The sequence below is a fragment of the Aquila chrysaetos genome, chromosome Z, assembly GCF_900496995.4.
Source record: "Aquila chrysaetos chrysaetos chromosome Z, bAquChr1.4, whole genome shotgun sequence".
Taxonomy (NCBI): domain Eukaryota; kingdom Metazoa; phylum Chordata; class Aves; order Accipitriformes; family Accipitridae; genus Aquila; species Aquila chrysaetos.
Window position 1 is genome coordinate 10,611,194 of NC_044030.1, and position 24,649 is coordinate 10,635,842.

Genomic DNA, 24,649 nt, shown 5'->3' on the forward strand with positions numbered 1-24,649 from the left:
GGCCCTGCCCGTTGCCTAGAGACCAGGGGCGGCCCCGCAGCGGGGCGGGGGCGGGCCCGCCTCACCCCCACTTGAAGCGGACTGGCCACTCTCACCTGTCCGTCAAGCTACGCAACGTAAAGAGCTTCGCCGCCGCCCGGGAGGGAGTTAGGCGGCGCCGTCGCGCACTGCGTGCGTCATGCGCCTCTGCCGCGAGCTCAGTGGCTGCGGCGGGGTTGGGCTGGGCGGCGAGAGCCAAGTTGGGGAGGGGGGGTAGGGCGGGATGGCCGTGAGGCCGGCGGGCTGCGGCTAGGGCCGGGCGGGGGAGAAAGGTAAGGGGCAGGAGCCCTCGGGCAGGTGGGCAGCGGGAGGGCGGGTGACCGGCCGGGGCGGGCCGGGGCGTCCCGTCCCCGCCGGCCCGGAGAGAGCGGAAGAGTCCCTCCCTTGTAGGCGGCGGGGGGGGGGGGGGGGGGGGGGGGGGGGGGGAGAAGGTGCGCGGGAGAGCCCACACGCGCGGGGGGGGGGGGCGGCGGAAGGTGGGTGGGAGAGCCCATTTCGGCGGGCGGGGGCGGGCAGCGACGGGAGAGCCCGCTCCCGCGGTCGGTGCGAGCCTGGCGTCCCGGTTCCCCGCCGTCCCGGTCCCGGTTCCCGCCTCCTAGCCCCGGGGACAGCCCCGGCCCTACGCCGCCCCGGCCCTGCGCCGGCCCGCCGCCTGTCAGCGGCCGGGCGGAGGCGATCGGGCGGACCCGGCCTCCCCGGGCGCTTCTCCCCGGCCCGCAAGTTGCTCTTGGAGAAGCGTGTCCTGCCCGGTGTCGCTGCTCTTAATTAATACTGTTGTCGACTTACTTTTTCTTTGCGCTGGCGTTGCCGCTCAGGGACCTGCAGTTTCGGGGTGTAACTGTTTCCTGTAGAAATCTGACCGAGACTGGTGACTCGCGTATCCCCGCAGGATTCGGTGCTCCCATCCCTCCCCTTCACCCGGCTGAGCTGGAGCCCTTCGCCGCTGCACTTCACAGCCTGGCACCTTAATGGAAACAGCAGTTGATCGTGGCCCGAGGTGACGTATGGCTGAGGAGCGGGCATCCCTTTTCGTTTTGCTGCAGCTGTGAGGATGGTAGCCTTTGGCGGGCCTCGTAGCTGGGATTTAAATTGGCTTTCCTCAAATAATTGGTTTTCTTGAGTTGGAGCCTGAACTGAGGCCTTTCAGGGCTTTAGCATTTAAGGAGTGTAATGCTTTAATGTGATTCTTAAGCATACTCTGACATACTTTGTCAGGAAGAAATTGTGTTAGGAAAAAGCGTGTATGACTCCAGAATGACTCTAAAGGTTGTTCTTAAGTTACTAGACTCTGAAAAAGAATTGATCACAACTTTTGATATTTCAAGCTAAAAATTTCAATCAGAACAATATAAGTAGTGTTACATATTTTAAGAAATACGCATGCTGTATTTGGCTTATGCTTTATAACAGTTGCCACATTTATAAAACCTGTAGCAGAATGAAATCCAAGCTTTTCCTTTAAAGGAATATGTTTATCTTGTATTGTGCCTGTTTTGCAGATATTTGTGGGGTTAAAAGATTTGAACTGCAGCTGAATAAAACAAGGGCTGAGAAGTGAAGGATGGCAGCAAATCCTTCAGGACAAGGTAGGTTTTAATCTAAGTATTCAAGGGGAAAGACTATGTACAAAATGTCAGTGAAGTCACCAAAACCGTAAGTTTATTTACAGAAAGCAAAAAGGGAAAGACAGGCAGGAAGGCGGGGGTGAAAGTAGCAGAATGTGAGCAAGCCTTCTGGGAGAAGACACACATTTAATGATTGAAAAAGACCACTGATGGCAGGGGAGCTCTGAATTACTGCGCATTCCTTCTTGCTCAGGTTATGAAGTACCTATCACACCTGTGGTGCTGTGGTTATTTCCTGAAGTGTGTTTATGACACTTAAAATGCTTAGCGTTGAACATGACTTGCAGGTGTTGCGCTTAGCAGCAGGGAACAGCCAGAAGGCGAGTGTATTCCATGTCATGATGGGAGCAGAAAGACCCAGGGAAGTAACAGCAAAGACGGATAGCAAGTGGCCAGGCCTAGGAGGAAAAGCCAAATAAAATCATAATGCTAACTCCGATGAAATGTTTCTTTGCATGATGACTCATCTGAATTGCATCCGTAAAATCGTTCAAGCTGTGGAAACGATCCATGTATCTAGCCGAAGCACGTGCATTAGAAGGAGCTGAGAGTCTGGGGGCGGGTCGGTCACACGGTAAATTGAAGGAGGGTCTTAAATCGCCCTCTAGAGGTGCTTTCTGGAAATCTTAGTGGAACTCTGAGGCTTGTCTCTTCTATGGAAGAGCTGAGGAGAAAAAAGCTTCTCTTCACTTATTGGTTATGAGAAGTGAATTCAGAATTCAGTTTCCCAGCAACCAGAGACTTCTTCATGCACATTTGTGTGAGTGTCCTTATCCGGGAAAGCAGTCCCACAAAGCTGGGTGTAATTAATTCTGAAGTGCTGATGCTTTGAAGGGGTGCCAGATCACTTGTGTGGTTCCCTCCCCTCCCTCTGCAATGGCTCTCTGCTTTCAAAACAAATACAGAAGAAATGTGTTGGTCCAAAAGACAGATTTTTCTTTCTACTTGATAAAAAGAAGGTAGTTTTTGGAATGCTTATTGAGCTTTTGTGAAGTCTTGAGAGAGGAGTACTGCAGATGGCAGATAGTTGTCTATTTGCAAATTCTAACTCTGAGAAGTTTTTGGTATGTAATGGTAAATCTTGCTTTATTGTGTGAATACCAAGTCAGCATCCTTGCAAGGAATAAAATATTGTCATAGGGACTTAAAAGCTACTTTTTCTTAAATATGTGAATTTACTGAGAAGTGGGATTGGATTTTATTGCCAGAAAGCCTTTGCTTCCTTCCACATTCCAGAGGCTTATAATTTAATAGAGCGTTGGAATCTGCTTTTATACTTTTAGAGACTCTTTAGAGACTCAATAAAGGAACTGTTTCATTATCATATGAAAATTTTTGCACTAAGCAGGCAAGAAACACTATAAAGTTTAATCACCCAAATGAGCCTATAAATAATATACCTAGGAAAATTAGAAAGGAACAGGTAAATATTAGCAACAGTTCAAGGTGTCTATAGGTACCATTCAAGCAATTCATTCTTTCATTTCCCTCTTCTTGGACAAAAGGAATAGGGATTTACTGAAACACTCACTGGAAGGTTTATGAACGGTAGCACTTAACTCAGAACTGTAAGGATGAATTAAACATTAGCCTTCTACACAGGTAGACTGTGTTTGTAATTTTTTCTACTGAGTTGTTTCTTTCCCTTTAATCAGTACCAGGTATTTTCCTAGGAGTTAATTGAGTTTTCTGTTAATTGGAACACTCAGACTACAATGGTTAAGACTTTGTGGACTGGACTTCCTTTAATTCATTGGCCTCTTAGGAAAGTAGTCTTTTAATTAGAATTTCAAAGATGAGGAGCTACATATGAATGCAGCAAACCCAAATAGAATTGCATTAAAGCCTTACTTCAGGCTGTTAGTACCATGTGGAACTGATTGCATGAGACTGATTACAGTGTTTGAAAGAAATGGAGAAGCTTTTAGCATGCTGTGTATTGTCCACAAGATGAGCTCATAGACCAGAGTGGTACATTTGGGAGGGGGTGAGGGGGGGTGAAAATCAGCTTCTGAATTACAGAAATTACTTTCAGGTGCTTGGTAATACACTGCTTCTGCAGCAATACTTCACAGTACTTGTGCAACATGCATTAATAAGGCTGCTCTTGTAATGCTTTTGCTTGTGCACAGCAAGGCCAGAGCATACCTTGCGTGTTACTAAATTAAAGATGCTGTGTGTGAGTTCTTGTAGAGGAAGCCTTCTGAGATAAAAGAAATGTGACTGCTCAGGAAGGAACTCTCCTTTAGGTCCTCAAAGGTGAAACAAATACAGGTCCTGCTTCAGACAGGGCTGAACTTTTCTGAAAAGAAGAGTTCCGGTATGTTGGAAGAACCAAGCTCTTTAAATACGTACAGAATTCTAAGCTTCAGGCTGCAGCAATTCTACAAGGTCTGTTTCTGTCCTGGTGGTTGTTTATCCTTTTGGCCTAAAGGTATGTGAGCGCATTTGTGTAACACAGTGAGCAGCTGATATAGCATTCTTTTCACCAAGTCTGTGTTAAAATGGAAGGTTGTGCTGTTCTGCCTTGATTTATGTCATCATCTACAAACTTTGCTGCTCTGCATCTGAGTCTGATCTGTGTGCAAGCATAGTACTTGAGGGCTGTAGCCTATCTCTTGCCTGGAGAACTTTGTGGCCATAAAGCAGTCAATGACTTGGATTCAGCTATGCATGTAGCTGTTTTCTGGAGGGACAGATGAAATATATTAATATATCTTTTAGGAATTCAAGTTAATTTACTGAATTACTAATATGCCTTTTGTTTCGTTGTCACAGAACGTATATGAAAGTATATCCGAATGTAAATTGTTACTGAAAAGTATTGATGGGCAGCAGACTATTAGGTGATGTTTTGTGATGCCAGTAGTTACAAGCAGAAGAGGAAATCAAAATACAGTTACTCCATCCTTTTTCCCAAATATTGTGTGTTTAATAAGGTCTTTAGATTCTGCTTGTGAAGAGGTTGCTGCCTCACTTCATGAAGGCTAGCATTTATGAAAGCATGCACTTCAGTAACAAAATTCCTGTGAAATGGTTTCTGAATTGAGCAGGCGGAACAGTGCGCAGTGACAGTGCTTTTTCATGTACAGATCTTAGAGTAGACATCCAGGTTTGAAACCATTTTTCCAAGTAGAAGTGTATCTTGAACACAAAGTGGCCGTGGCCTCTTTTGTGCTGTTGCACATTTATGGACAAATGATAAATAGTCCATATTAAAAAAAACTTATACATACTATGAATTTGAAGCAAACAACAGATCAGGGAAAAGATATGAGATGAAAAGCAAGAACTTAAAGTAGATAAAGCTAATACTGTTTCTTGCCATGCAGAGTTAGCTAGTAGAACTGACATAGATATCAGTGAGGTAGGGTGGTAAGATTAGGTGTTAGGATTAGTTGGAGAGTGAAACTTGCTGTGAGCTCTTAAAGCTACCAGTATCAGTTGGCAAGGCTTCAGTTTTCTCTAGTTTTCTGCCTTTCACACGCAAAACATCAGTGCAAGTAAACTTTTAGCTCCTGCACAGAGCACATAATACAATGCTTGATGTCAGAAATAGATGTGTCAGAACAGGTTTGTATTTTGAATGTCCTGAATCTGCTACCTTAGAGATCCAGGTGCTCAGTTTGACATCTGACACTGCCATTAATCTGTCTAGCTACCTTGAACGGGTCATTTTGTGTCAGGGCTTTTGTGTCTGCAAAGCAGAGAAGAATATTAATGAACTGCAATAGTCATGAACTGTTCAAACTCAAAATAGTAGTGCTACTGAGCCCAGTTAAGGGAAGTGTAAACTTAAAGCTTTATTAAGAAGTTGCTGTGTTTGAAAACCTACACTTCCTTTTACAGATGAGAATCTGTAAGGATGGCTTTTTTTTTTTCATGTCTGCATTTTTATTACTAGAAAGTGGAACAGATGTGTCAAATCTACAGATGAAAAATTACTTTGTAATTGAAGTAGGAAAATATCGTAGCTGTTTCAAGTTGGTCTTTATGGAAGCACTTTGGGGTCCTGGGCAGGGAAAAATCTAAATGGAAGTCTTGCTTATGTATTGCCAGATATGATTGATTATTTTGTAAGGATGCCAGATTTTCTCTCTAAAATGGATTTCTCATGTCCCACCCCCTCCATTGTTAACTTTTAAGTGAACAGGTTTTACTTTGCATTTTAAAAAAGTTTAAAATACCTGTAGGAACTTCACATTGCTCAGCTGAGGAGCACTAACATGTACGTGTTGGATGTCCTCCTCCATTTTCTCAAGTAGGGTTTTTTCTACTTACCATTAACAAATTCTCTTAAACAAATGACTTTTTCAGTACAGCAGGTTGCTGATGGGTACTGTCTGAATTCTAGACCAAAATACAAATTTTTTTTTAAACGCTCTTAGTAGAGGGAGAAGAAAAGGAAATAAAAATACTTGGGTTTCTTCTGAATTCCTCTAGAGTTTATGCCATAAGATACTATAGCAAGTCTCGTACTAAAATAGAAGACAGTGATAATCTTCCAGTTTCTGATCACAGTTTAAAAACAGCATTTAAAATTTTATTCTTACACATGCCTCAAGCCTCTCTGAATCATACCATCTGCTTCATGATAAATGTAAGCATATTTGGTCTTTATTTTTTAGTTGACAGCAGCTTATATTAAAAAGTGGTCTCCTTTTTCTTGCCTCAGTCACAATATCATCTGAATTCCAAGCATACATTTAGATTTATGCAGTTTGGTACGAACAAGCACTAGTGGAAGGCTGCTGAGTAATATGTCAAGTATTAAGTTTTTTTGGCTGAAAACTCTAAAGAATGAGCATACAACATGATCACTTTAGCTCAGACCCCTCTTAGAGGGACTTCATTTATCCTATTATGGCATCGTCTCCAGAATTTACAAGAAAGTAAAGTCAGAGCTAGCTGCAACTCTGAAATGTTGAATTTTAGCTTGTTAGCAAGATCTCTCAGCCTTTGTATCTCTTAGAGCACACATTTAGCTGTGTTCTAATGTTTCAAACTCATTGCAAGTGCAGGGTGTTCAAAAAAAGATAGTGTACAGTACCTAAAGAACAGAGAAATGTGGAAGACTGGAATCAATACGCTTACAGAACAGTGTAAGCCAGTGTAGCCCAACTTTTTGCTGCTGGAGCCATGCTCCATCACTGGTATGTCTATTATCCAATCCATTAGCTATTACAGTAACCAAGGGTATGTTTTCTCCTTCCCAGGGTATTTGCCATAAGGCTGATTGAACATATGGGTCTGTCATAAGCCCCAAGAATTTGGTTGCGTCTATGCTGTCTATCAAAACTGTGTCCCCTCTTTCCTCCATGAGCCATACCAACCAATGCTGTGGTTTTTCTCCTGGCCTCTGTTTATATTTCTCTAAAAGGTTTTTAATATCCTCAGGGGAATAATCTTCCCTCTAATCCTGCCAGATAAATACACCATTAGGACCAGCCACCGCCTTTCGCTTTACAATGGGAACGGCTCACTTCCCTGACTCAGGCACTGCAGAGGTCGGGGGTGCTGCCTCTTCCCCCTCTGTCTTGGTGGGATCATCATCACCACTTTCCCATACATTACTGTCCCATGTCTCCGGATCCCACCCAGGGTCAGTTACAATTGCCCAGACATGATGACCACCCTTTGGCTTTCGGGAGCCCTTTTGCCTCTGGTGGGCTGCTCGCACTGCGAAACGGGTAGCGAGATTGGCACATTTCTGCACCAACTCCTCCCGCTGTTTTGTTTCACTAAGGAGGGCTTGTTGTTGTACAATTGTAGTCCCTTTAAGGTCCCGCAACTGATTCTCCAGCTGTTCAACTTTTGCCTCCAATTCCTGTGTTTGCCCCCATTGTACTTTATAAGCAAATAGGAGGGCACCCCCCGTCTGCCCAGCATGCTTAAGATGGTCCTTCCCCATTGTATGTGATGTTTCTATGAACCCTTCCCAATATTTTAAAACCTCTATAGGGGATTCATTAGTCCATGGTTCTGGGCATACCTGAGTACAGGTTTCCCACTTGTCCCACAGGGTGTTCCAGGGTCCAACCTGGTCTCTCAATTGGGGGTGCCAACCCACTGGTACCCATCCCAGATTTCCAGGGCATTTTTAGAGCCATTATGTCGAGTAAGCAAAAAGCTCTTTCCTATATCTTATACAAAAAATTATAAACTACTCCACTGTGTGTCAAAGGTATACTACACCCGCAACGGATACAAAAGAATTTTCTAAAAAATCTAGGGATTCATTCAAATCTAGAGATTTATTCAACAGTAGATAAAATGTGCCATCCGCACCAACCACAATCTATATTAACAAAACACGAACAACTACACAAGCAACAAGGACTCTGTCCTGCGGTAGACCTTGTTATCAGATTTCTCTCTAATCCTTCATGCGGGGAGCCTCCCATTCACTCCCTCTGCAACTGAGTGGCGCAACCAATGGATAGCTATCAACTCCACTATCCATGTCCTGCCCACTTAAGTGGGTTCCAGTTTTAAGTGGAACTAGTGCCATGTGGGAAAGAGACTTTAACAGACGGCAAAGTAGAGATTAATTAAATTTAATTAAAAAATCTGTTAACAAATATAAAGATGATTATGGGTGATCTTGCATAAAACCACAGTAAAATGTAATCGAATGACTGCTCCTTTCGAGAACTCTGAGACACTGAGGCCCAGGGATGTGTAAGGCATAGTAAAAGAAAAAGGTGAGGGTTTCATAGCAAGGCAATACAGATGCAAATTATTACTTAGAGCTGAAGGTTCCAACCGGATAATTTTCTCCTTTATTGAGCCATGCTGATGAAAGGAATATTGGATTATGTAATTGAGCAGCAACAGAAGATCTCTCAAAGGGAATGAACTTTGAGTGCAGCTACTGAAAATAAATTTGAAATCATTTTACCTTGACATGCTAATACTCCCCTTAAGAGTTAGCATGTCTGGCCTTCCGAACAGCTTGTGGGCTACCATTTTTTAGTGGTGGTAGCACTAAGCTACAGCACTGAGGACGGGGGTGAGGGCACAACACACAGCAGTTTCCAATGGGAATAACTTTGACTTTTTGTATGAAGGAAATAAAGGATATAAGTTGACTTTTACATCTTGTTTTTATATGACAGTGTAGTGGCTTCATTTATAGAATAGAAGCTAATTAGAGGTTTTAAAAAGGGTATATTCTTGTCATGAGGAGTGTCCTTAGTGGCATAGACATCTGTCTGTAAGAGTCGGCTCTGTAGCTGTTGTCCTCAATTGTGCTGTACAAGCATACTGGGCAACAGCAGGGACTTGTGTATCTGGTTCATTTGGTGGCCACAATGAGATCCTTTACCATGTAAGAGTCCTGTGTAAGTACAGTGGCAGTTTTGCCACATTTTCATTTAGAAGGCAACTTTGAAAATATAGAAATGACAGCTATTTTAGGCATTGTCTCAATTCCTCACCCCTTCTCGACTATACAAGGTCCCTTTGGGAGAATGATGTACAAAGCAAATAAAGGCCACATTCTCATATTTTGTCAGTTTACTTTTGTTTCTCTATTCCAGCATTGTGGTCATACTCAGAATAAGAGTAGTGTGTATATGTAAGGACATCAGGATATTAAAACCAAAACTTTTCTGCATAGATTAAATAGAAGGTTGCAATTTTGTGTATAAGCATATGTGCAAGCTTAGTGGTTGTCTCATTCTTACCTGTTACATCTATAAAACTTGTATTATAGTTTGAGCTCACTGGCATGAGAAATTAGGCCTTGTGTCTGTACTGTTCCATTATTATCATTGAATTGTATGTTCAGTGACTGCGTTTTAAATTTAGAACCTGGGAAGTTTACCTTTTTTTGAAAGGCGAGTATTTGATCGTGTATCTTGTTTATAGCTCCAGATCTGGCTTGGGAAGGGGTAAGATATAACTTAAGATAGAAACCTGTATTTTAAAATGTATTAATATGTATGATAGCTTCAGGAAGCTATTTTATGTTGCAAAATGAGAAAGGGAAAAATGAAACCTATTTAGTAATAGCCTTTCAGATGGGTGCAAAGCTTTGAAGATTAGTGTATTCATCATAATGTCATATTGTACAGAGACTTTTAATTCCGCAAGGTTAGAGTTGGGCCACAGAAATCAAGTAAATCTCTCTAATATTTTTCTGTCATTCCCACCAGGTTTCCAGAATAAAAATAGGGTTGCAATCCTGGCAGAACTAGACAAGGAGAAGAGAAAGTTACTTATGCAAAACCAGTCTTCCACAAATCACCCTGGAGCCAGGTATTTTATGTTCTTAGACCTGTTTGGACATCACTGATTACATCAAAGGGGAAAAAAAAATAGCAAGTGAGCTGTAAACTTACATAAACACTTATCAGAAGTGTTTTCTGACCATCCTCAATAACCAGTCAGTGAGACCTTGCACTTTAGGAACATACTAGTATTTAAAATTGTTTACAGACCCTGAATTTTGGCTTACATAATTTCCATTTGAGAAGGGGAGAAGCAGATATGCTTACTCAACAGTATTAAAGTCTACCTTAAAGAAGAATTAGGGAGCAGGCACTGAGAAAGCATTTAATTATTAAGGTAAAATGCCCTAAGGAATGGAAGTAGCAGACCATTAGGTTCAGGGTACTGTGTGTTTAGAGAAGAACAGTTACGGCAGGGAGTGAGTTATCCTTGAAATTCCCTGTGTGCAAGACAAAGCCAGTTTATGTTACTGCAGATCTTCTCGTAAAAGATGCTGTGTTGTAGGGATGATTCTACACCATAAGGTTATTACACCTATCTAATCTGAGTTTAAGAGCTGTCACGGATTTCTCCCATTTAAGACAAAAATATTAGATTGTTGTCAATTGTTGTCATAAATCAGTAACTAGAAAATCACATGCTGGTTTACATGGAGAAATTGAGATAGTTGAATTTTTGGGTTAGCATGAAGTGAGTGTGGTGCCATATTACAGACACGTTGTGTTACATGCAGTATCTGTACAAGAGTCAAATACTCTGAATAGTCTTGACTGCTGCCTGTGTCTTTTCTCAAGGAGATTCTAGGTCACCTTTAATTCCTTCATACTGCCAAAAAGCATGCAGAATATTTGAAATCAGCTGAGTTAGATCTCTGAGTGACTCTGTATACAGTTATTATTCAAGCAAAATTATTGATTAGAGAAGAAAATAGAAGTATCATACTGTTATGTACAACCCCTGACTCCTGGCAACAGTGTTTCCATACTTTATTGCAAGTCTGGCAGAGTTTCAGGGAGTGCTTGTTTGCTTTCGTTTTTCTGTAAGGAAAAATAACAGTATATGCTATTGAGCAGAATTAGAATTTACTAATTTTGAAGGTGGGGATGGGTGGGAACCTACAGAGCAGCAGTCAAACTCTCTGCTTTGGCATGGTGGGCTGATGTGATTTTTGAGAACCTGACAGTTCTGTGGCAGGGGTGTTGTGCCACAGGTTTTGGACCACAGAGTTGTCAGAAATGAGACCACAGAAATTATGCAAACTTGACAGAAAAGAGCTTGATGTACCTAAAGCACAATAGTGGCATGGCCAGTGCAAGGATGAATGAGTTAATTAATTTCTGGCCTTGGCATTTGGGAATCCTCTATCCAAGAACAGAATACCTCTCTTCAAAAGTGTCAGCTTATGATGAAGCTTTAAGATTATCTACAGAAACCATATTGAGAAGTTAGAGGGTACAGAATTAAATGCAAAATAAATACCTTCAAAATAACTGAAAATACTGTGTTTTATATAAACTGAGTAATACTTTTCTCCAGCAGTGAAGCTTATCTTAATATTTGTCACAAAATCTGTTCAGAGGATTGTTACTTAGTTTATATTGTGCATTTAGGCGTAGATTTGGCTAAAGGTCTTTTCATGAGCATGGCTGCTTTTGAAAAACTGATTTACTGCATCAGCTGTTAACACTGAAGCTGCTGGGAAAGGTCAGGTGATGAGTATGCTTGGATCCCTCATTGTCCTTCATACTTTTGTGTCTCTGACTAAGGAGAGCTGGGCTTTCAGCACCAATCTCCAGAGCCAATTTCAGAGGTAGTTGCGAATTGCCTTGCAATACAGCTCTAATGGCAGTCCTCACTGATTTCTACCTGGAGGATGGCTGATCATGTTACTTACATAGAGCTGGGAAAAAAAAGTTTGCTTTTTATTTCTTCTTTTTTGGTTAACAAGGTGGACAAGTCTGTAGATATAAAAGCCAACAAAACCTATTTAGAAATTTTAATTTGCAACCTAATTATGCTGCACTGAGATAAGAGAAGCAAAACCAATTTTAGGTAATCTAAGCTATCATCAGAGCATCATTATTTCAGTTATGTCAATAGGAAGCTCCTTTACCATAAGCAGTGATCTGCTGCCCCCCTGCCAAAGAACTGGTCTTATACTGAAGGCTGCTGAGCTCTTGTTAGTGCTTATGTTTATCGCAGTTGTTTAGAACAGTCACTGAGTGACTGAATATCGGTGAAAACACAAAGCTGATGTTTTAAAAACTGCTGACATTGTCTAACATTGCACCCCAGTGGTTCCACTGACTTCAGTGGGACTCCACCGTTGAGCAAAATCCACAACAGGCTTCAGGACTGTGACTCTTCTGGGTTTAGTTTGGCATCGGTTGTTTATGCTAGGTCAAATGATACAGCCATGCTCACTCATTTTCCTTTTCTCTCTTATGCTAACAAATAGTAATTCCAAACAATAGTTAATTATTGTCAAGCCATGAGTCAAATAAATCGTGAGCTGTGGAAATCATGGAATCTATGGCTAGAATGGCAAGGACACGTTTTTTTCTGTGGTATGTGTCATACCATCTTGTTCTTTTTCGCAGCATTGCACTTGCAAGATCACCGCTGAACAAGGATTTCCGTGATCACGCTGAGCAACAGCACATTGCAGCACAACAGAAGGCTGCACTGCAGGTAAGCTGATACAGTCAGGTAGAGTTTAGCTTGGCTCTGTTGTAGATGTGCATCCCTTCAGAGAGCAGTCCTGCACCTAGAGAGAATGAAAAGCCCCTTTCAGAGGTTAGGTTTCATACATTTCTGTATTTGTCACAAATGAAGTTTCTTATTCTCTTACGATGAAAGCTTAAATCTGTCAACTCATTCTCCCTTGATATGGTTGTAATAATGTAGCCTACAGTATCATCATAGCTGTTTTGTACATCTTAGTCAAGAGTCAGTTTCATCATACTTCTGAATGTCTCATGAAGTGTAGGGAGAACTAGCCACATGGCTTTGCTTGATTGAATCTGAGTAGATGCCAGGTAAATACCCTGTAGTTACATACGACAGGGTTGAAAGATCTGGAAAACTTACTTGTACATTTGCAGACTTCTATTTGCTGCTGTTTTGCTTATGTCAGGCAAGGTTGATTTTGGTGCTGAAATTGGAAATGGAGCAGGAAAGCCAGTACATGGCCACCTGCCTTCCTGGCTCTCTAGACAGCATGATTTGGCATAGGGGACAGGAATGGGAAAAATGTTGAGATGCAAACTAGCAACGCTGTTCACGTATCCTATGCCTTGTTGTGTTTCTACTACCCAGTAAAGGCCCTGCATTGCTTCCCCTAAAATGAATGGGAGCAGAAGTGAGCTCTGGGTGGTGTCCTCTGTTGATCACAGAACATTGTAGGCTGGGAGGATCCTCTGGAGGTTTCTAGTCCAGTGCCCTGCTCAAAGTATGACTAACAGCAGTGTTGTATTAGATTGTTCAGGGCATGGTCCAATCAAGTTTTGAAGCTCTCCAGGGATGGACTTCTCACAGCCTTTCTTGGCTCTGAGTCTGACTGTCTTCTCTCTATACTGTCACTGGGTATCTGAAAACAGCATAAGATCTCCCCTTAGCTTTCTTCTTACAAGAAGCTCAGTCCTCTCACCATCTCCTTGGGTGTTGAGAGCTCCAGGCCAGCCCCCAGCCACCTCTTCGGGTCTCTGTTGGACTTCCTCCCGTTTGTATCTCGAACTGAACACAGTATCTCAAATGCAGCCTCATGGGCAGCTTCCCTTGCTGATGCAGCCCCCTGTGCTGGTAGCCTTTATCACTGCAAGGGCACACTGCTGGCTTAGGCTAAATTTGATATCTAGTAGGGCTTTTCCATAGTGGTGGAAGGAGGGAATATGCAGGCTGTCTAGCTTACTGGAGTCCAGTCTTTGAACTGGGAAGGGCTACATAGGATTTTAAAAAGGTTGTCCGGAGCCATAAGCAGCAGCTGCCTTCCTCAGTTGAACAAGCATATATTAATCACATAGGCAGGATGATGGTGTCCCATGTTGTACAGGAGTGTGTCTTGTCACGTGTCATTTGTACATGTGGCCTCGGGTTGTGTGACACTACTGATGCACACTTCTGGCAGTCATATGTGGCAGCTGTCACAAACCAAGACCTGTAAGTTGGTTATAGATGAGAATGGAAGCATGGGGTCTAGGCAAGGAGAGCAATCAGGAGTTCATTTACCACTCTCCCCACCTCCATGGAATTTGCTGAAAAAGGAGCAGCAGGGAATGACCAAGTTAATTCCCTTGCTGGGCCCCATTCAGATGTGGCTGATCTAAAATGCTGTTTTTGAATTTGACTATCAGAGTTGAGGAGCAGACTGGGAGAAATAAATAATTAATGCTGCAGAAGCTATAAGGTCTTAAATTATATCAGTGCTGCAGGGAGTTATGCTTTAACAAATGTTTTTCTTTTTCCAGCATGCACATGCACATTCCTCAGGATACTTCATAACTCAAGACTCTGCATTTGGAAATCTTATTCTTCCTGTGTTACCTCGACTTGAGGCAGAATGAGGAATGTTGTTTCTCAGAACTGCAAGGTCTGATTTTTATCCATAGCAGGAACTGTCTGACCTTTTAATTTCTTTTCTTATCTTAAAACCCATTTTATTCTGGATTTTTGTGGTTGCTCTTTGAGAGTGTGAGCTATAACAATGAAAAAGCAATGTTGCTGAACAGCAATTTTTATCCTGTATTTCCATTCTTCTGTCAGGTCAAAGTCAGACTTAAGACTTCCTTGGTGCATAGCGCTTGCTCTTCCCTGTTTCTGTGCTTCCTTTAAATAAATGTCCAAACCAGAGTCATCAAGAGATGCACACTCTGTCAGCATTTGTGTTTCTTTTTATTGTGTACATGTACTATATTTGACTTTAATGAAAGACAAAAGTTACTTTTGTCCATCAAAACAAGACACAAATTTATCAAAAGCATCAGTCAGTCTGTTTTTTTCCTTTCCCCCTCCCCGTATGCAGGAACATGGCTAGTGTACTGTTTGCTGTTGTAGTCTCATCTGGTCTCAAGTCCTTAGATATAGTGTGCCTGCCTCTTACTTTGTTTTGTGAAATATGAAAATGAATTAAAGTGGGGAAAAAGTAATTGTTTCAAACAGTCTTTTAACAGACAAAATAAAAGAAGTCTTTTAAGTTCTCTGAACACTTCAGATGGAAGGTGTTGTCCGCAAGGACAATTCATTTTAAAAGGTCGCATTTTTCTAGTCATGCCTCTTTTAATACGTCGTGTGTTTCATTTTTGTTTGCTTGCTTTCTTGCTGGTTTTATCAGTAGTAACCAATTAAAGCTCCAGGCTGAAGGAAAAACTGTTGATCTTTTAAGGTAAATTATTTTTGAATTGTGATCATGCTACCAGGTTAAAGTAACTTAGAGTGAAAAATAGACCTTACATAGATGTTCTTATATCTCCACAGCTTTACTAATACAATTATACTAGTACATTGATAGTTTTACCTATGGAGGCAAGTTTTAGAAAACAAAAAGAACAAGAGAACTTAAGTGAGAACCAGAAATCAGAAATAATCTGTTAAATTGATGCCCATTTGAAGCAGCTCCATCCTTTGCAGAAACTTAGCTGTCCCGTGAAGTTTCCAGGGTTGTAGTCTACAGATTTCCTTAGTGACGTTTACGGTATCTTGTTTCTATCTGCAGGGGATTGCCTGATCCCAGTAAGCACTACTGAACTGTAAGCACTGTTAACAATTCCATTCCTCATGAGTACAGAGTGAGAGCCAAGAGATTGGTGCAGGTATGAGGAAAATGCCACAGCTCTCATATACCTTAGCTGAGTACAGACCCTTGCAGAAGCTGTAGCATACTGAAACATTTTCAAGAAGGAGAATCTTGTGGAAGAAGCCTGATAGAGCTTAAAGATGTGCAATTGGAACATGAACTATTCATATTGTGTGCTTTTTTGAGGGGTCTGATGTGGTAAGTCACAGGAATGACAGTTTTTGTGGGCAATGGAGAAGGGAGTACTGTCATTTCTGTTTTCAGTGGTTGGCTCTGTGGAGCTTTTTCTTTTTAATTACAAAGAGTAACTTCACCATGAAGCTGTCCTGACTACTCATTATTCTGCAGTGTGAGCTGAGTATCTTAGATGCTTTGAAGAAAAAGATCTGCAGATCTCTAAGTAGGAGAGGCAGCTATGAATCAGTCCACGCTTGGAAACATACAAAGGCAAAGTAGGTAAAGCAGATATAGCAGAAAGTTCGGATTTTAGATTTTAGTTGAATTTAAAAAGTAGGCTGGGCATTTTAATGGAGGGGTTTTTTTTCCCCCTTGAGAAAAGTGGCAAAAGAATGTCTGCTTTCTCTAGAAACAGACCCTCTTTGCTAATGAACTGAACTATAGAATCTCTCAGTGCTGCTGCACAGACAGGCAATGAAACAGTAAAGATCCTTCTCCTTTGGAAGGCTATAGTTGCTCCACTGAAGGAGTTAAACTTGCTGGCTGTGTTGTTTTCATCTCAGGTATGGAAAGATCTGCTTTTGGAAAGCCAGGGTCTAGGCTCAAAATGGAGGTATTCAAAAGAGGGGGAAAATTGACACAGCTGTTGTCATATTTTTAAGTTATAATGCCTCAAATCAGTCTGTGTAATCACGAGGGACTTGGTGATATATGTAGATGTAATTAACCATCAAAGATACAAATTTTGTATATGGAAGCTTCTGTCTTAGAAACCAGACTCTAGCAATTAGTGTCAGATGTATCAATTTGTCTTGCCACTCTTGCTTTTTCTTTTCTGCTATTAATCAGTATTAAAACTATTAATCTATCCCTGTACAGTAATTTCAGCAAAATCTTTTCTCCTATTGGAATTGCATGTTCAAATTCAAATCATTATTAGTCAGATATACCTGAACCAGGAAGTGTCTGGGATGTCTTACTTTTGGCAGTAACCATTAACTTGATCACATAAAAGCAGAAGGCTTGTAATATAGTGCTGACCTGTGTACCTAAAAGTATCTTAACACATGTAATCACTCAAAAGTCATTTTATTTCATCTGCTACAGTAGTAATCAGCCTTTCCACTCAACACAGGTGGCTGGTGTAGAGTTCATATCAGAGCTGGATGGTGGGGTGAGAGCAGGTCACAGTACTGAGTAGGTCTTACACTAAACAGATGAGATAGATGGGAGGTGAGCTAACACATAGTGAGATCAGACTTTCTAAGTGATGGCAGAGTCATAATCTGGCAAGAACAGGTGCAGTAAAGAAGTCAAAGATCTTGAACTGAAGCTCTGAAAGAACTGAACTACAGCTTCTTTCTTAGCTCTGTGCTCTTTTTCTTCCACTAGACAAGTTTTCCCTCCACACCCTTATTTTCCAAAGTCACTCACCATCTCTGCACCAATATAGGCTCTGGAAAATGCTCAGTTTTAACCCAGGAAGCCTGACCTGTAGAAGTACACATGGTCTCCTACCACTACAGGGTTTTAGCCTCAATTTTTTCTTAGTTATTTTCACTCTGCTGATCTCTTAGAGGCACTAGTATGAAACTAACCAATAGTACCTGATGTTATATTTGCACTTTACATCAGAACACAGAATACCCCATGAAACTCGTTATTGGAAAGAAATTACACCCCCTGATGTCACTTGCCAGGAACTTCCTAGTTTCTTTGATGTGTTTAATTGGTTAAAATAGCTAAATGTTACTTCTGCTCTCATGTGCAGTCAGCACAGGAAAGCCAGCTGTAATTTGCAAGTCGTATGAATGCAGCTGCGTACCACTGTTCATGCTGAGGAGTCCTGTCTGCGGTAGACACTTTGGATGGCTCTACTCTTTTATTAGACCACCTGTGTCATTTAAAGGCTGGAGGTCATTTATTGTCTTGCTGCACAGCAGAGGGGTCAGTGCTCTGACCCTAACCTTGTAGAAATGCATGAAGAGACCAGGCTTTTCCCATCCTCTTTAGAAGAAGAGGAAGGTATCAATTATCAACCAGGTAACAGGGAACATGAGCTTGAACTGGTGGAAGGAAATGCGGACAGCTGTGTCTTAGAGTGTACAGCTTTTTGTGACTTGACTTACCATTGCATTTGCAGTGTTTCATGGATAGACCACAAGGGCTGAAGGAGGGCAATGAGCCTAGAATAGTGTGGCATGCAGCCACAGATGTGTGAGCAGGCAGTGACTATCTCAACACATCCTCTTAAGCGTTATGGTAGTTAAAACAGGGCTTGGTGTATTCTCCAGGAAAAAGCATTGCTAAGAATAGTTGTCTTATGCAGGGGGTGTTCTTACACCTTGTGTCTGCTTAAATGTATATTCAAAATCAGGAGGATGCCTGAGAAAGCAGCTGGATGATTCCTGCTGGTCAAAATTATGGCACTGATGATTCCTCCTGTCAAACCAGCTCAAGTAGCAAGTTTTCTTGAAGGACAGGGTCATTGTGCTGTGCTATGGACTTGCTGAAACTGAAGCTGATTCCCATGTCCTAGGGAACAGGTGGTAACCAGAAAGACACATGAATCCTAAGGGAAAAGCTAAAAGGAGGCAGCTGTCTGCTGTGTGGTCTGTGTGCACAGAAGCCTCTACAGAAGGAGGAGGTAGGGAGAGAGGGAAGGTTTGTCTGCACCCAGCTGGAAGAGTTGTCCCATCCAGAGCTTTACGTGCCTGATTTATGTTTTGTTAACACACAGGGAAAATCCTGTAGCATCTGCTAGTAACACCCTTGTGTCTGGAAAGTCGGGTAATCGGTGTGTTCTGAAATGTGTTCTGAAACACTTCTGGAGGCTATAGGGAATCCTTCTTGGGCTAAAATACACTGTATGGGGCTTTTTGTAGTGAACGGTAACTTTGAAGACTAGTTGGCAAAGTGGATTTCACATGCTATTGAGTTAAAAGCTTCCTCCAGTGAATTTCTGCATTTGTTGGAACCACAGAGCTTGCCCCAGACTTTTTACAAGGGCAACACCTTCTCCTTGTTTCCTGGTTCTTGCTCTTGGTAGAAGGAATCAAGTGACATACTTCCCTGGGGAAATGATTTTTACACTCCTTCCTTGAATACAGGTTTTTTCAGAGAGGAAGAAAGCAGGTTCAATGCATTAAGTGGAGAAAACTTGATTAGTGGAGTGGGACATTATGAAAAATGATACTTAACTACTGGTGAGGAAATGGCTCTTCTCAGTTACTCTACTCTGCCAGGTTCATTCAGGCATTGAATTATGAAAGGTGGTGGCACAGTTCTCATTAAGGCCTCTAATGTGGCTATTTTAGTGTCAGTGGATGCTACTTTTGGCATGCACGTTTTGTAGACTGTGTCTGAAAATTGTTCAGAATCTACCTTACTTTTGTCCCAAGAGTTGTACTGGTTCATTTAAAAGTGCAAGTCACAAGCTTGCAGGCCACTTTCACTATGCATATACATTGCACTGTACATTAGCATATGTGTATTACCAGTTGGTAGAGTGTTTCTTTCAGTAGGGAAAGATGTCTCATTGTAAAACATATATTTAGATTTATGGACATACATCTTTACATCTTCAGAAGCTTTTTTTTAGTGCATTACCTGAATCCTTACATGAGGCGAAGTAAGTTACTGTTATCTTCAGTTTTGCAGATGGAGAAAATTGTAAAGGGGTTGCAATGCCTGCAGGTACACAGAAAGCCTGTGGAGTTGTCAGGATTAGCTCCTAATTAGTGAGCTGGTGTGAGGCATCATCTGGAGACTATCACTCTCCATCCCACACCAGCAGCTGGCTCATCTCCGCCTCCTAGGAGGTGCTGAGCTCTTTGGTTTCTGGTTTGTCTTTGCTTCACGGATAGCTAGTGCTTGGGTTTGGTTTGGGTTTTTTTTCAGATGGTGAAGCCAACAAAGTACAGCAGAGTTTGGGCCTTTTATGTTTGAAATTTTGGGTAGGGAAGATGGTGATAAAAAGACAGCAGTATTATACTCAGTGTTTGGAAGCAAGGCAAGTGTACTTTCTTCTTTGCAACAGTGACCATTATGCTGGAGTTTAGCCATCGTTTCATGCCCTAAGTAGAAGTACATTAGAGCGTCTGTCGACCTGGATGACTGTAGACCTTCTCCATCTGTCAGTGGGTGGCCACCTGTGGAAGTGGGAATGGCCAGATGTGGGCCTAGGCCAAAGCTGCTGTCTCCATGTTTCTCTGCCAGCAAGAGCGGTGGGCAGCTGGCTGACAGCTGGTGCAGGGGTCAGGAGGATTGCGTGTTTGCAGCCATGGATCATTACAGCCTGTCAAGAAGAGACACACCAAGAGTCATATATATGTTTTCAAACTCTGCCCTAGCAGATGGCTTGTTAGTCCAAGGAAAGCAAAATGCCCATGCACTCACCTGTGTACAACTGGCTGATGTGCATGCTGCAGTGCCAGCGACCCTGGCAGCCCCCCTAAGAACCAGATGGTTTCTGTCCCATCCAAATGAAGGTGTATTGTGCTGGCTTGCCTTGAAGCTACTCCATTCTGAGTATATCCTGCTTCCCTGGACTTCGAGGTTTTCAAAGTCTAAGTTACCCTCTGAGCTAAGCCTGGATATATGTCCCAGTCTCTCACACAGACACACACAGAATGTTTTTGAAAGATTCAGGCCTAACCACTTTCACATTTACTATCGTGAACCAGTCAGTTTGCTCTGTCAGCAAACAAGCCTGATTATCCTGTTGTTTTGGGTAGACCATCTTTCGTCGATGTGTTTGTTCATCACCTGGCACAGTGGAGTCCTGACATGAGACAAGCTGCTAAGCACAGGAAGTCATTTATAGTGGCGAATACTGCTGGTTCAACCTCTGTTACTGGTTTTCCTTTCAGTTGAGCATTCCTAGGGCAACTGCAAAAGAATAATTCCCATTTATAGTAATATCCCCTGTGCTACTTTGTATCTTATTCTAATGATAAACTCGGAGACAGGGTTTCAGAGAGAGCTGCCAGTATGATGTCCTGGTCCCCACATCGGGGTTTTAGCAGTGGTGCTACAGTAAGTACATCAGAAGAGAGCACGATGCCAGCACCACTCAGTGGAGCTTTCTGACAATGCCTTCTGTTCACATGTGTTAAGGGTAGCAGGTGATATTCAGCCATCTAAGAGTGGGAAGTCTCAAATCTAATAAATGATCGCTTATCCAAAACCCCAGCTCAGTGATATTCTCCAGGTCTTAGCAAACTGTTTGCCTCAACACATGGCTGAAGACACTTCAATACAGTAACTGAGCCCTGAAGCAGATAGGAAACATGGCGGTTCTTGGTCCCGTGATTATTACTTTCCAGCCTTTCCGTGCTAATGAGGTCTGTGATTCTAGCTGACCTGTTTATTGTACTCTTTTGGTCCTTTGGAAGTCTTTTCAGTATTTTCCTAAGACTTTCTAGGGTAACACCTGTCAGTGCTACCATTTCTTCCTTTACCACACACATTCATCTCTCTCAGTTGTGTTGCTCCTCCAACTCCACTTCTTCCTTCTCATCAGCCTCCCTTCCTTGCAGTATCCCTTACCTCAGCTACCTTGTTATACCATAGCAAATGTGCTTTAATGAAGCTCTATTTCAGTACTGAACAAGATGTAGTTACATTTCTTGACAGATGCAAGCAAGACTGGGATCAGAAAGTTACTTTTGGGAACCTGGAGAGTGTGTTCAGCTGCAAAAAGGTTCATGACACTATTGGGTAGCTCAGTATTACCCTAATGTACTCAGAGTCATTGATGAGGAAGTTGTCTTTGGCAGCACTTAAACAGTTCTGTTATTATTGGAGAGTGACATTTGATTGCCTAGAGTTTGGCAAGCCAATTCAAAAGAAATGCTGGCCAATTCCAGCCTGAGCCCCAGCCTGCTGACATGAGTGAGGGATGCTACCTGATTTTGGTGAACTTAGATTAGGTAAGCACCAACACCACCTGATAAAGCTCACATTAAGCCATCTCATTCCAGAGCTCTCTGGGGGACAGACTAAGGTGAGGGAGGTAAGCCTTCCCTGCCCTTACCCACAGAGCGTGTGCAGCCCTCATGCAGGCAGTCTGTCTCATCCCCAGGCTCTGACCCTGTGGAAGGCAATTGGCAAAGCATTCACAGAAACTTATTTTTGCCACTGGATTGTAAGGGTTGCAAAAAGGGGGCAAAGTGGGTGGATGGTGATTAGATGAAGGTTTCTCTTGTGGGCCTAGGGGCTGCAAGGTGAGATGCCAGTGCTGTTTTCCAACATAGGTTTGCATTGTCCATGTGGGAGCACCTCCATCCTTTTAGCCCTGGAGAGATCTCAGTCCCTCTTTGTTTCCAGAGGCAGCCTCAAACTCCAGCTCTCTGCTGGGAAGGGCAAATGTCACCTTAAACACCTTAAATGCAAAATGATGATTAGAGCTGCGTGAAGAATACTTCTCCCTTTCCAAGGAAGCTCTTGGGACTTCAGAATATTCTTATTCTGTGCTGGTCCTTCTCAGATCATCTGAGAAGGCAACAAGAAACCCCAGATGTAGAAGTTCACCACCCAGGAGCAGTATGTGTGCCGCTTCGTCCAAGGCCTGGAGAATGAACCTGACCTCTATACCACAGGATAGCACCCAGATTCATGCTTACAAAGGCAGTGTGCTCACAGTCTCCTCTGACGGAGCTCCTTCCCTTTGGATAAATGGTGAAATAATCATTGGAACAAGGACTTGACCCAGGGTTTTCCACAGGCCAGGTGAGAGCCTGACACATAAGGTAACAAGGCCAGTTTTGCTCCAAGCCAGTAAATACTCATCGTCTATCTAAACAGGATCAGTTCCAAAGAGAGAGGCTGAGAAAGGCATTTTCCTGACCAACCTATTCCATGCTAGTGAGTATTTTTATGCATGGTCAGGACAAGCATAATGCCAAACTGAAATGAGATGAGGAGGCTACATCTCCTCTCTGCAGTTGACACCCAAATGGAATTAATACAGGGCTTTTCCCTAGCTCACAGGACACAAATTTCCATCAGACAACAATTCACCGCCGCCCAGTTCTACAATGTGTGTTCAGTATGCATTGTGCATTCCATGTAGATATGTCATTATAGATCTCTTTGTTGCATTTATTACTTACAGCAGTGAAAGCCAATGCCTGGCCTTCTTCCCCCTCCCTGACTCTGTTTTTCTTTCCTGTAAGCTATTTCCTACGATATTGGTTTCACGTGGCAGAAGGAAATATACCTATGGGATTTCCTAGCGCATACAGTATAGTGTAAATTATACAGCCTTCTATCTGACAGCCAAATTGATTTCAGAAATATCCCCATAAACAATATTTACAGTGAGTTACAAAATGCACTTTGCAGTCCCCCATAAATATGACAGCTTTTCAAAACTGAGACCATTTTCACAAGGAACAAAGCAAAACACTGAATCACTGCTGTGGTTCTTACCAGTTTGACATATAATGCATTATTTACCAGCAAATGTTAGCTTTCCTGCATCTCATAATGTTGGTATTTCACAAAACAGGTGGGAATTGTGTCTTTAATTCTTTTGTGTTCAGCGTCTGGATTTGGAAGTGAAAAGAATTCAAAACTCAGGTGAGGGAAGAATCATCCTTTGGTGACTTAGGGATTCCAGTTGCAGGTAGATCAGTTGAAAGATTTTACTCTCATTAGTAGTCAGATGATGATCGACAATTATGCCATGGTGCTCTGCTTTATTCTGATGTGGCAGGGAAAAGGTGGGAACGTCTATAATCTCGCAGTAGAGCACTCCTTGCAATGAGAGTGTTTGTTCCAAGTGCAGACCACCTCCTTGACATTGTTCTGTCCCCAGGTTTGTGGAGGAACATTATCAAGCAGTAGCTGTTGTTTCCCTCACGGAACAGAAGCATAAACTGAGTCACAGAAAGGGGAAGTGCCTTGCTGAGGCCATCTAGTTATGTGTTGGCAGAGAACAGGTGAGAACCCAAATCTCCATATAACAATGGCCCATCAACTACCTTCTCTTCTCTTCAGTATGTGCTGATGATGCCCAGTGTCATCAGATTGCACCCATTCTCTGAGCCTAGCAGATCTCAGTGGTAAAGTACCTTAAAAAGAAAGGACAGCCCCCACCCGCAATGTCCTCATTACTGCACGTCCCCCCATCTTGCATTGTAGAAACACATGCATGTTCTTACAGTTGATAGGTTCTCTAATGTCTGTGGCAGGATAAGCTTTTAGTCATGCTTTCTAGATTAATTGTAAAGCAGAACACATACAGTGCTCTACAAATGTATACATTTATGTCACTGCAGTAGTGATATATTCACTTAACACACATAAATCTGCTGTTTATCACACCCCTTTAAGCTTCTCTCCCCACTGTTCTCTCATCACAATCTGCCCTGGAGCACATCTGAACAGCAGGGTAAACCACCTCAAACAGCTTATAGGGGTTTTTTTTATTTATTTCCTTTTTTCCCAAAATATTTTTTAATATCCCTTTCTGAGGATCAATCATCTACACTTAAAAACAACTTAGATAAAAAGGTAGAAAGAGGAATTTCACTGGAAGAGAGCTGAGAGTGTTTCCATAGGGGACACAACTCTAGAAAAGCAAGAGTGCAAAAGCCTCCAAAGATGGCGTACTTTTTTCATATCTCAAGAAACTGTTTTGAAGTGGTTTTGACTCTCAGTAATGATGCTTTTGGACACCCCATACCTGACTTGAGATACTGGTTTCCAAAGAAGCTTAGCAATACTCTCACTTGCCCAAGAGTGGTCCCAGACCGTTCCTCAAGATGCAGTCAAA

General features: G+C 42.4%; 1 protein-coding gene across 4 annotated transcripts; it reads left to right on the top strand.

The window, feature by feature from the left end:
- Window positions 1-219: 219 nt before the first annotated feature.
- On the top strand, window positions 220-15,043 carry LOC115336795 (INTS3 and NABP interacting protein). Of its 4 annotated transcripts, none has more exons than XM_030004362.2 (6): window positions 220-311; window positions 929-1,046; window positions 1,537-1,625; window positions 9,824-9,926; window positions 12,500-12,590; window positions 14,366-15,043. In XM_030004362.2, exons 3-6 carry the CDS (start codon window positions 1,601-1,603, stop codon window positions 14,459-14,461), a joined length of 315 nt encoding a protein of 104 aa, XP_029860222.1. In that variant the 5' UTR covers window positions 220-311; window positions 929-1,046; window positions 1,537-1,600; the 3' UTR covers window positions 14,462-15,043. The 4 variants fall into 4 exon arrangements, with proteins under 4 accessions (XP_029860222.1, XP_029860221.1, XP_029860223.1 ...); XM_030004361.2 differs by having other exon boundaries at window positions 224-311; window positions 929-1,036; window positions 1,539-1,625; XM_030004363.2 differs by lacking the exon at window positions 929-1,046 and having other exon boundaries at window positions 286-311; window positions 1,539-1,625.
- The last annotated feature ends 9,606 nt before the right edge of the window (window positions 15,044-24,649 follow it).

Coding starts and splice junctions, on each gene's coding strand:
- LOC115336795 (XM_030004362.2), top strand. CDS start 1,601: ATGGCAGCAAATCCTTCAGGACAAG. Junction 9,927..12,499: donor ACAAATCACCCTGGAGCCAG/GTATTTTATGTT, acceptor TCTTTTTCGCAG/CATTGCACTTGCAAGATCAC. Junction 12,591..14,365: donor AACAGAAGGCTGCACTGCAG/GTAAGCTGATAC, acceptor TTCTTTTTCCAG/CATGCACATGCACATTCCTC.